Source organism: Xenopus tropicalis, chromosome 1 (assembly GCF_000004195.4).
Source record: "Xenopus tropicalis strain Nigerian chromosome 1, UCB_Xtro_10.0, whole genome shotgun sequence".
Classification (NCBI taxonomy): Eukaryota; Metazoa; Chordata; class Amphibia; order Anura; family Pipidae; genus Xenopus; species Xenopus tropicalis.
The window spans coordinates 184,173,895-184,186,235 of record NC_030677.2 but is presented as its reverse complement, the minus strand read 5'-3'; the positions used below and the strand labels follow the sequence as shown (position 1 = coordinate 184,186,235).

General features: G+C 42.0%; 1 protein-coding gene across 3 annotated transcripts in view; it reads left to right on the top strand.

Moving 5' to 3' along the window:
* The first annotated feature begins 2,142 nt into the window (after positions 1–2,142).
* Positions 2,143–12,341, top strand: part of ankrd31 (ankyrin repeat domain 31) — a 30,025-nt gene continuing 19,826 nt past the window's right edge. For 2 of the 3 annotated variants that reach the window (XM_031893782.1, XM_031893777.1), the window contains exons 1-4: positions 2,143–2,797; positions 3,852–4,039; positions 4,719–4,885; positions 11,235–11,396. In XM_031893782.1, coding sequence (XP_031749642.1) covers positions 2,213–2,797; positions 3,852–4,039; positions 4,719–4,885; positions 11,235–11,396 — 1,102 coding nt within the window. In that variant the 5' untranslated portion in view covers positions 2,143–2,212. The remainder of the gene's footprint in view (positions 2,798–3,851; positions 4,040–4,718; positions 4,886–11,234; positions 11,397–12,341) is intronic. The other variant, XM_031893787.1, reaches the window with a different exon arrangement.

The following is a 12,341-nucleotide window of genomic DNA, read 5'->3' as shown; positions in this document are numbered from 1 at the left end:
TGCAATCCCCATTTTTTGCATTTTGCCCACTGCGTGGGGCATTGTGCAACAGCTGCATTCTGTCTGGAGTTTTAGAGCACAGAGTCCTGCAAACTGCATTAGGCACACAGAGCATATGCAGTTTCACTGGCACTAAAAAGATTATTGTTTTAATAGGGCTGCTGATCCACTTGGCTAGTGCAGTAAGTAAAATACAGCATTTCTATCCATATTCCTTTTAGCCTTTAGTTCTCCATTAATAACAGAATCACATAGCACTGTTAATTCATGTAAAACCTGAAGCTTCATGTATTCTCTTCTCCCAGCACCACCTGTGTAAGAGAAACTTCTCACTCGCTGTGTCTTCCCCTCAACAACCCCTATAATAGATCATCACCCAGCAATAAATTGCATAATGTATAATAATAGTAATAAAAATAAAAGATAAATGCAAGGGTAGATTTGGCCAGCATAATGTGCATTTATTAGCAGTTATGCACAGGGGTACTATACCATTTCCTATATACAGCCCATTAAGCTGTAATGCTAGTGGTATAATAATAGTATAATGTGGAATACATTACATCCACACTTCTTTAACACTGTTTCTTCATGGTTCATGTTCACCAGTGCTTGCACAATACTATATTATTGTATGTTGCAAATGAATTTTTACATTTCTGTAGGTTTTTGTGCAAAAGATGCTGATCATTTACCACCACCCATCTCTCATGTAAGTAATCCATATGCGGCGTCACCATTGGCACATATAACAGCAGTCTATGAAGAGTGAGCCACAATAGAGACACACATACATTTACTGTAGGTAGAATGATATGACATTTAGTCTAAGAATCACAATTGTATGATGGGGGGGCCTGTTAAATTGAAGACCCTTGGGGACATGAAGAGATTTCATAGAAAAACTCGAATTACCAAAAACAGGGATCAAAAGATACAATCTTTAATCTGCCTGAATCTTTAATCCCATTTTGTAGATTGCATGAGGAATTAATGATTCCAAAGTGAATCCGTTAGAGTTTAGCATTACCGCGCAATTTGTTGTGTGCACTGGCCTCAAAATTTGTGTGCACGGGCGCAGAGCTTAGAGGGAACATTGATTGCAAGTAAGGACTTGCTAAATGGGCACCACAATGTATGTATTCACACTAGTCATTTTAGGTACTTTAAGCCAAACACACAGCACTTCCACATAGTTGTTCCATTGCATGTATTGTGCCTCTTCTGGTAAATAATGTGCAAGTGCACCTGATGATGCCGGGGATAGAAGTGAGCTTGCTTAGACCAATAAAATGGTTTAGGTGCTTGAACCTATAATAGGTGTTGTGGCAGGAATCATATTGATTTTTGCAGTTTAAAGGCATGATCAGGGGCAGACTGATATAATAATGATAAAATTGTTGATGATTGTGATATGATAATTGTAAAAATGTTGATACGCAATGTAGTTGTTTATTAAATGTTTAAAAGGTGAGTTGTGGCCCTGCACCGCCATATTCACACCTCAGTCTGTTCATTATATAGGGAATAGGGAATGCTATATGCAACCTACCAGTCCCATGAAGGGAGCAGGAAGTGCCTACACCATGCGAACATGTGGAATTGGGGGCTGCAGATAGAGAGGAAGGGCTTAACAGCTGGGAAGAAACAAGTAATGGGTTGGACTAGTGGGGAAAGATTAAAGTCTTACCTGATTGGTGGGTCCATGCCGAATAATGGCTTTCCAGGTGTGAAGAGGGTATATAAGGTGTAGAGCAGGGAGTTATTTTAAGCTGCCAGGGGAGTGGACTCAATATCTTCTCTTCCACCCTACCCTGTTTATTAAAATAAAAAAAGGAAACTGATACAAAAGACCCTATCTTACAACAGTTAGATGCATCCAGATGTTCTTTACTGGGGCCCATTTGGAGATCCTCTGGTACTCTAGCAGTCGAACCCTGCCTGTAAATTACCCAAGGATCCCATAACCTGTGGGTATTGATTAACATGTTTAGGTAAGGGCACCAGGACAGCATTTTTAGGGTATCTGTAAGAGTGGTAAAGAACTTTGTGTATAAAATATTTCTAATAGAATCCAGCCTCTGTTAGCATAACCAGCACACTAATGTAAGGACTAAAATAAATGAATTGATTTCAAGCTCACCTGTAGCAACAACTATTTACTAGTAAGTTCTAATTTATTCAGTTGTTTCATATTCCTTTTTTGGGTTGGATGCAGGAGGCCAGTTATGACATTATGTCTGCAGGGGTGAATTTTCCTGGTGGCGATGCCACAACAAATGTAACTAAAGAAAAGGAATTGGTAGCTACTCCGGAGAAGACATATATACATCATGGTATTGATGATACAGCTAAAGGAGAAGCAGTGAGTGATAAAATAGAAACAGAGTATATCAACAACAGAGAAACAAGCTTTATAACCTCTAGTTCTTTTGAGGAATTAAACATTTCTGATTTGCTCAAATCCCCTGGAGGAAGTGAATTATTCAAGCTGTCAGAAACAGAGTTTGAACATTACCTCTCATGTATCGATGTGGCAACAGAGAGTAACAGCATACTGACTCCTGAACTTGTGGCAGCAATAAACATGTTAGAGGGTGAAGCATACACAGATCATTGGGCTGGGAGCTTTACAGAAGAAGGGGTGGACAAGGAGAAACCTGCAGAAGAAGAAGACCAGTTTAGGAAGGCAGTACTGGGTGAGCTAGATGAAGACTTCACAGAAATCAGCAGCCATAACCGTAAAAATAGCCAAGAAGAACAAATACATGAACAGCTATCTCCGAGGACAGAGCAGGTAAGGGGAGAGATACAAATACTGAATCCCTTTGTTAGATTACTTTCTAGGCCTGCTAAAAAGTATAAGTAAAGTATTCAGTTGTATTTTCTGTATAGACTAACTAGGAAAGCCATTAAGGAGCATTAACAAAGTGCAGGGCAGGGTGCAAACTGCAATGTTTTTCATACCTTGCCTTGCACTTTTTTAGATGCAGAGCACAACACTGGCAGGTGCAGGGCATGGTCGGCACCTGTCGGGGACAAGGGGGGGGGGCAAAGAGGCACCTATATGGTTGCAGAAATTTTGAGCAAATTGTTTTGCCTGAAAAAGTTAGGGCCAAGTACAAAGTTTACACCTGGCCTGCCTCTACCGCCTTGTTCATAATATGTGTAAGTGGAGCATTGGTGTTGGGTTCAAAAATACTTAAAGCCCAGCTGTTGCATCTGTCATATAAAATGAGACCCAATATGTTGTAATTGCAATAGTGTTGTAAAAGTATATCTTAAGATTTTAGTAGTCGTTTGGGCTGGACCCCAATACACCACTCGTGTCTCTCTGTGTAAGTATACCATACTAGTTGTCCCAACACCCTTCCCCACTTATTGTTCATCTCACCTATACCATCTGCTTGTCACTTTTTCTTGAGTCCTACACAGGCTATAGGCCTAGGATGAGGAACATAGCTTAAGTTGAGCTTATTGTAGTGCTCTTGGATGTATTTCATGGGTCAGGATTAGAAAAGACAACAAAGTGAGAACATGGAAGTCAGTCAGTAAAGGCAGCAAATATCACAGTCCAGAACACCATGCAGGGCTTAGGGTATGCTGTGGAATTAGAACCAATGACACGTTTTATTACATGGTATACAATTCTGCCACAAGATGGCAGTATGCTGCTTGTTAATAGCATAATAAAGGATACATTTCTATGCTGCTACATACTCTAATAATGTAACATATATTGAAACAATATTGTAAGAGGAAAGCCATTTCTGTTGAAAGCTTTTAATTATTTCTTGATATATATGCATGTACAATTTTTTTTTTCACTGTGGTGGTATGCTGTTTTGCAGGATTCAATAGAAAAGGAACTAAGCTCTTATAACTTTGAGCAAAATTATTTAGAAAGAGTTCTAGAGGAAGAGACATGCAATATAAGGGATGCTGACTGGCAAGAGCATTGTACAGAAAGGCATCATTCTAATTCAAAGGTTGAAGGAAAGAAGTTTTTAAGGACCCAGATTGTACCAGATTGTGCCAGGTTTGCAGGGCAAATATGTTAAACCATACTAAAAATACTTATATCATTTCTATTAAGCAATACAACCTAAAAGCAGTTAATAACATTATTGAGAAAGCACCAATGATTTTTCATACTGCTGTTCAGTAGTAGGAGGAACACAAGCAATAACATTCAAAAGGAATGAAGGGCTTTGTGTGGAAGAACACAAGTGCATGGGTTTCCATAGTACAGGCTGTCTCCCTTGATGCAACCTAAAGCAATGGGTGGGGTCAGTTAGTTAGGGTAAAATTTTGGGTGAATACATATTGCTATTCTTGGAATTATAGCAGGATAAGTGATATGACTGTGCTATTTTAAGCATTTTTTGCAATTTACATTTATTTTTTTAATTCCAAAATATTATCTTGGAAAAAAACATAAATAAATGAATGTTCATTCGTAAAAGTACGTAGAATAGCACTCTTATCAATTATATATGAAATAATTTTAACTTTACAATAGTAAAGGTGCTAAAAAAAACTAGGCTCAGCTGGCCCAGAGTAGCAAATTTAGTCAACGGAAGTTGCCTAACAAATGAATCCCTAGGGTCCAAACATTCTGGTTTATAGATTATGTTGCTGTACTGAGATACACAATGATTATATCTATAAAAAAGGATAATACATACTAGACCTCAATATATATATTTATCTTGCAGGAAGAGTAATAGACAGAATGAAGATGAAACAGAAACTATGGATACAAGACAAGAGAACTCAAATATGTTGGACATAATGCAAACAAATGACAGCACTACATCAATAAAAGATAGAATATGTTGCACTGCAGGTATAAGAAGAAGCCAAAGAATTTCCAAGAGGAGAGGTAGGTAACATTAAATGCTTGTTTATTGGATATATTAAGGTATATATAACTGGTTTCAAAAATATGCTATTATGTAGAATAAAATTTCAGCTCCATTTAATTCCTTGAGGTACATTGATGATTATTTTTGGTCTCAGTATAGGTGTCATTTACAAAGTACAAGGCACTTTTTTGAATGAGCACTAGAAGGTGCGCTTTTCTTGCCCCTATGTGCATTAGCACTTGTGTCCAGGGTCATAGTAAATAACCCCCTAATGTCTCCTGTAAAACATGAAAGCAGGCATATTTGGGCAGACCTAAGCTCTGCCCCATCGCGTGTGGCTGCACTGAAGCTGATTCTGTAGTTTTCAGTGCAGGCACACATGCAGTGTAGGAAAGCGTTTCTCTAAGTCTGACGGAAAAATGCAGGGCTGAGAGAAGCAGATCTACACTTCGTGAGACCGCAACCTAAGGCCAACAGCCAGCCCTGACACCAGCAAGAGTTAAGCTAACCAAATCTTTCTTAGCTTAGTTATTAATGAGACACACAGAAGCCAGTTGAATATACAGACTGTCATACTACTTGTTTTGTCAAGTTACAATAAACTAGGCAAAGTGTCCAATGTACTATTCTCCAGTGCCCAGGTCCTAGTGGAAATTATAAAATGTTTTCTTTGTTTATCAACAAGTTCTGATCATATATGCCCCTGTCATGTCCATTTATTATCTCACCAATTGTTTGCATATATATATTGTAATAAAATGGCTGGGTTAGTTGTAGATGGACGATATGTTTCTCCCAGGGTTTTGCATAGTTGGTACCCTGGAACATGGAATAATTAATCACAAACCCAGCCCTTTAATACAGACCTTAGCAGCAAGGTGATTGCTGCAGCTGAGAGCCTTTTAAAAAGACTCCAGTGGGGGGAGGGAGAGTCTCTTCCCCACTACACAGGTAGCAGGAGCTGCGCTGCATGGGAAAGGTACTTATGATTTCTGATTTTGTTTGCTTCTATTAAGTTGGAGTTGGAAAAGCCACCCAACTGTAGTTAGGCTGCCAATTGTATTTAGCCAGCGCTCTGGTGCAAGGGTTTATTTTCCTGTTTCTTATTTTGTGTTTGTTACTGAAGTTTTGTAACAAAATAAACTGCTGGCACTTGCCTTTAAGAGAGCAACCTCTGTGACTGCTATGTTTACCCTAAAAGACTGTGGGAAGCGGCCCTAAGACACTGAACCAGATCCCCCTGTAGGTTCAAGTGTCACACGTGGTGGAGGACGCGGGCAACCACACTCAAGTCTGAGGGTAAAAGTACTGTTGTTGCCAAGATGGAGGATGTTATAAAAGCTCTCATTCAGTCCACTGCAGTGCAGCAAGAAACAAACAGACAAGCTGCTCAGAGTGTTGCAGCTTTGCAGCAGCTGGTTGTACAACATGGAGAAAGTGTTGCTACCCTTGCCAAAATCCAGAAGGAAAGCACTGAAACGTTAGTGCGACAATTGGCAGAAGTACAGGCAGAGGCCCGTGAGGAACAGCAGGCGGCTGTACAAATGGTGCAACAGGAAATCCAGGCCTTATCAGAAAAGGTCAATGCAAACCCTGTGGCCACACAGCAAGCGAATAAGCTGATACGGGCAAGTCATTACCTGCAAAAGATGGCAGCCACTGATGATGTTGAGGCATACCTACTAGCCTTTGAACGCACCGCTGAGAGGGAAGGATGGCCAGCCGGAGAATGGGCAAGTTTACTAGCGCCTTTCCTAAGTGGAGAACCCCAGAAGGCATATTATGATCTGGAACCTGCAGAGGCCAGCAACTACAATAAATTGAAGGCAGAAATTCTTGCACGTCTGGGAGTGACAGCTGCAGTCCCGGCCCAAAGATTCCACTCTTGGTCTTTTGTTCCAGACAAGGCTGCCCGATCGCAGATGTTTGACCTGATACATTTGGCTAGGAAGTGGTTACAGCCTGACATCAACTCTGCCATCCATATTGTAGAGTTGCTTGTAATGGATCGCTTCCTGAGGGCTTTACCAGCTTCACTACGACGGTGGGTAAGTCAAAGTGACCCCCAGAATGTTGACCAGTTGGTCGCCTTGGTCGAAAGATACATTGCTGCTGGAGAACTTAGTAACCCACCGAGAGCAGAGCGGTTCTCTGGTACCAAGATCCTAAGTCACACTAGGTCTGGTAAGACTGGTTCAAAGTTAAAGGACGATGGGGAACAGCTTGGCACTAGACGGCAGTTTGATAATACAGTAAAATGTTTCAAATGTTTTGAATATGGACATATGTCTAAAGACTGCCCTTTAAATGTTGAACCTATGCAATGTGATATGAGTTACAGGGGTAAACCCCACTCGTTGCTTACAAGAAAGGCAGGTTCAGATGTTGTAAGTTGTTATGCGGGGAAACCACAATGGTGTACCATAAAAGTAAATGGGAAAGAGGTACAAGCATTACTTGACTCAGGGAGTATGGTAACCCTAGTAACCAGGTCCCTTGTGCCTCAAAGTAAAATTAATCATGCAAAACAAGTGGGAGTTGTCTGTGTACATGGAGATAGACAGGATTATCCTACCGCCCAGGTCACCCTGTCTACCCCATCTGGGTCTATGGATTACCAAGTCGGAGTGGTTCCCCAGCTGGCATACGAAGTGGTTTTGGGGAGAGATTTTCCTTATTTTCTGAATTTATGGGCTTTTGTCACCTATAAGTCACAAGAGTCCTTAAGGGGTACAAATGACCTTGAATATGCATTTCCCTTTGCTGATGTGCAGTCTGATGAGGTATTACGTAGTGAGGTAGGCTGCAAGGCCCCAACCCCGCTTCAGGTTTTGGTAGGGGACAATACAAGCAGTGATACAGAGCCCCGCACCTCTGATGAGCCTGAGAGGGAATTAGCTGACTTAGAAGTCAGCCCCGTTAATTATAAGAGTGCACAGTGGGAAGATCCCACTTTGCTGGAACCTAGGCGTAATGTTCAGGTGACAAATGGTGTTAGAAATAACCCAGATGGCTCCCTTTCTTATCCTTATTTTGAAGTGTCTAATGACCTTCTATATCGTGTAGAAAAGAGAGGTGATGACATACATAAACAGTTGTTGGTTCCCCAGGCCTTCCGTAATACTGTGCTAAGGCTTGCACACAGTCACGTATTAGGAGGGCATTTAGGGGTGGAGAAAACAAAAGAACGCGTTTTAAGGCGATTTTACTGGCCCGGGGTGTTTGCTGCCATTAGCAACTATTGTTCCTCATGCCCTGACTGCCAGCGTACTGCTCCCCAGAAAGCATATAGGAGCCCACTTGTGCCTTTGCCAATAATTGATGTACCGTTTGATAGGATAGCAATGGACCTGGTCGGTCCACTTATAAAGTCTGCTAGGGGTCACCAATACATTCTAGTTGTTGTGGACTATGCCACACGTTACCCTGAGGCTATTCCCCTACGCAATACTACAGCAAAGAGTATAGCGAAAGAACTAATGTTCATGTTTAGTAGGGTGGGTATCCCCAGGGAAATTCTGACAGACCAAGGGACACCATTTATGTCCAGGGTTACAAAAGAGTTGTGCAAATTGTTGCAAATAAAGCATCTCAGGACATCTGTATACCACCCGCAGTCAGATGGTCTTGTCGAAAGGTTTAATAAAACCTTAAAAACCATGCTCCGTAGAGTGATTGATAAGGATGGGAAAAATTGGGACTTCTTGCTGCCTTACCTAATGTTTGCAATCAGGGAAGTTCCCCAATCCTCAACAGGTTTTTCCCCGTTTGAATTGTTGTATGGTCGGCACCCCAGAGGGTTGCTGGACACAGTTAAAGAAACCTGGGAGCATGAAACTACCCCTCACCGTAGTGTGATAGAACATGTGGCTCAGATGCAAGATAGGATTGAGGCCATTATACCTATTGTACGTGAGCACATGCTAAAAGCACAGGAAGCTCAAAGAAACTCATACAATAGAAATGCTAGGCTGCGTGTATTTCAGCAAGGGGACAGAGTACTTGTTTTAGTCCCTACTGTAGAGAATAAATTTCTAGCAACCTGGCAGGGCCCTTATGAGGTAATTGAAAGAGTTGGCGTGGTTAACTATAAAATACGGCAACCAGGTAGAAGGAAGCCTGAACAGATATATCATGTTAACCTGCTAAAGCCATGGAAAGACAGGGAAGTCTTAATGGCAACACAGTCTCCAGACTCTCCGATTGATATGAAAGAAGTACCAGAGGTTAATATAGCAGACACCCTGTCAACTCCCCAAAAGCGTGAGGTCAGAGAATTTGTTAACCGTAACAAGGATGTTTTCTCCGCTATGCCAGGGCGAACTAAAATAATTGAACATGACGTTATTACAGAATCGGGGAACAGGGTACATCTTAAACCATACAGAATACCAGAAGCTCGTAGAGAGGTTGTTAGTAGAGAGATAAAGAAAATGCTGGAGCTTGATGTGATTGAAGAATCCCAAAGTGAATGGAGTAGTCCCATTGTCCTTGTCCCAAAACCCAATGGGGAAATAAGGTTCTGCAATGATTACCGCAAGGTAAATGCTATATCTAAATTTGATGCTTATCCCATGCCCAGGGTTGACGAACTGATAGAGCGGTTAGGCAAAGCAAGATACCTCACAACTATTGACCTGACAAAAGGTTATTGGCAGGTGCCTCTTACAAAACAAGCAAGGGAAAAAACTGCATTTTCCACCCCAGATGGGCTGTTCCAATATAAGGTCCTACCTTTTGGGCTACATGGGGCCCCAGCAACTTTTCAAAGAATGATGGACCGAATTCTAAAGCCCCATGGTCGTTATGCTGCTGCCTACCTTGACGATATAGTCATTCATAGCACAGATTGGGAATCACACCTAGCAAAAGTTCAGGCTGTGGTGGACTCAATTAGAAATGCTGGTTTAACTGCCAATCCCGCAAAGTGTACTATTGGGCTTGAAGAGGCCAAATACTTGGGGTTCTCAATAGGAAGGGGACTAGTTAAACCACAAGTCACAAAGGTGGAATCTATTCAAAATTGGCCAAGGCCTTCCACCAAGAAACAAGTCAGGACATTTCTGGGCTTAACTAGCTACTACAGAAGGTTCATACCTGACTTTGCTACTATTGCCAGCCCTTTAACTGACCTTACTAAAGCAAAAGCCCCTGTAGTGGTACGGTGGTCAACAGAAGCTGAAGAAGCTTTTGTCAAATTAAAAGAAGCCCTCTGTGCCCATCCAGTTTTGGTGGCACCTGATTTTAGGAAGGGATTTATTGTGCAAACAGATGCCTCAGATGTCGGCTTAGGAGCTGTTCTGTCACAGGAGATTAATGGTGAGGAGCACCCAGTTTACTACTTGAGTAGGAAACTTAATTCCCAGGAGAGGAATTATTCAATTGTAGAAAAAGAATGTTTAGCCATAAAATGGGCTCTAGAATCCCTAAGATATTATCTCTTGGGTAGACAGTTCAGGCTCATTACAGACCATGCCCCGCTTACTTGGATGAGCCAAAACAAAGAGAAAAATGCAAGGGTTACTAGGTGGTTCCTGAGTTTGCAACCCTTCAGTTTCACTGTAGAACACAGGGCTGGAATTAAACAAGGCAATGCTGATGGGCTCTCAAGGTTATATTCCTTAATGTCCATGGTCGCTCACCCCTCTAGGGCAGAGCTGGGTGGGGGGATGTGTAATAAAATGGCTGGGTTAGTTGTAGATGGACGATATGTTTCTCCCAGGGTTTTGCATAGTTGGTACCCTGGAACATGGAATAATTAATCACAAACCCAGCCCTTTAATACAGACCTTAGCTGCAAGGTGATTGCTGCAGCTGAGAGCCTTTTAAAAAGACTCCAGTGGGGGGAGGGAGAGTCTCTTCCCCACTACACAGGTAGCAGGAGCTGCGCTGCATGGGAAAGGTACTTATGATTTCTGATTTTGTTTGCTTCTATTAAGTTGGAGTTGGAAAAGCCACCCAACTGTAGTTAGGCTGCCAATTGTATTTAGCCAGCGCTCTGGTGCAAGGGTTTATTTTCCTGTTTCTTATTTTGTGTTTGTTACTGAAGTTTTGTAACAAAATAAACTGCTGGCACTTGCCTTTAAGAGAGCAACCTCTGTGACTGCTATGTTTACCCTAAAAGACTGTGGGAAGCGGCCCTAAGACACTGAACCAGATCCCCCTGTAGGTTCAAGTGTCACAATATATATGCACTTACCACCTCTCCTATAGCATATACTTTTTACATTTAAAATTTGCTCTTACAATACTTGAGGTTCTATATTCAGCCAGAAGGTGTCAGGAATGACTTATAATAAATAATGGTATATACCTGGTGTAGAAATGATCTATATGTAAAATTTTTCTTTTTTTCCCTTTTTTCAGCATCTATTGAACAAAGTATATACAAAAATACCCTCCATAATATACACAAGAGAAACCATATGGGAGAAACACAGCTCCATTTGTCAGCCAAAAAAGGAGACTTAGCCTCCCTGAGAATTCTACTTAAAGCTGGAGTAAATGTGAACCAAAAAGATAATGCAGGTCAGCTGTCTTTCTCTGTATTTAAAGAAATACTGTCACGGGAAAACATTTTTTTTTCAAAACGTATCATTTAATTCTACACTGCAATACATTTTTTAAAAAAGCAAACAGATTTTTTTTATATTTCATTTTGAAATTTGACATGGGGCTGGACTTAGTTTTCCAGGTGCCACAGCCATGTGACTTGTGATCTCATAAACTTCAGTCTCTCTTTACTGCTGCGCTGCAAGTTGGAGTGATATCATCCCCCTTCCTCCCCCCCCCCCCCCCCCGCAGCTGCTGAACAGCAGAACAATGGTGGGCAGGTAACTAGATAACAGCTCCCTGACACCTCTGCAGGAGGATTCAGCCTCCTGAACTGATACTGCCTCCATGAACTAATAGCACTGCTGGTACTGTCCTAAATTTTAGCCAATCAAACAGGCAGAACTGCCTATACTGCCTCCAAATAATTGGGCCAGGGCTGTCCAACCTCTCTGGAACCAAGGGCTGGAATTTTTCTATGTGTTGGAGGGCCGATAATGGAATCAAGTGCTGTCCAGGCCCAGTTTTTAACCTTCAGCCGCTTAAAGCCATGCTGATGTTACCACACCTACTTTCGAGGCCAAACTGCAAGAGACTGCCCAACATTAAGGGCTCTGGTACACGGGGAGATTAGTCGCCCGCGGCAAAACTCCCTGCTCGCGGGCGACTAATCTCCCCGAGTTGCCTTCCCCCTGCCATCCCACCGGCAAACGTAAATGTAAGTCGCCGGCGGGATGGCAGACGCGGCGGCGCGATTTCGCGCAAATCGCCGAAAAAGACTCGCGAGGCTTTTTCGGCGATTTCCCGAAATCGCCCCTCCTTGCCAAGAAAAGTGTTTAATTTCTCCTCACCTAAAAGACAGGGATATTTATAACCTAATGCCACCAGTGGCATGCTGACCTCTTTGAAAGTCTAAAACCT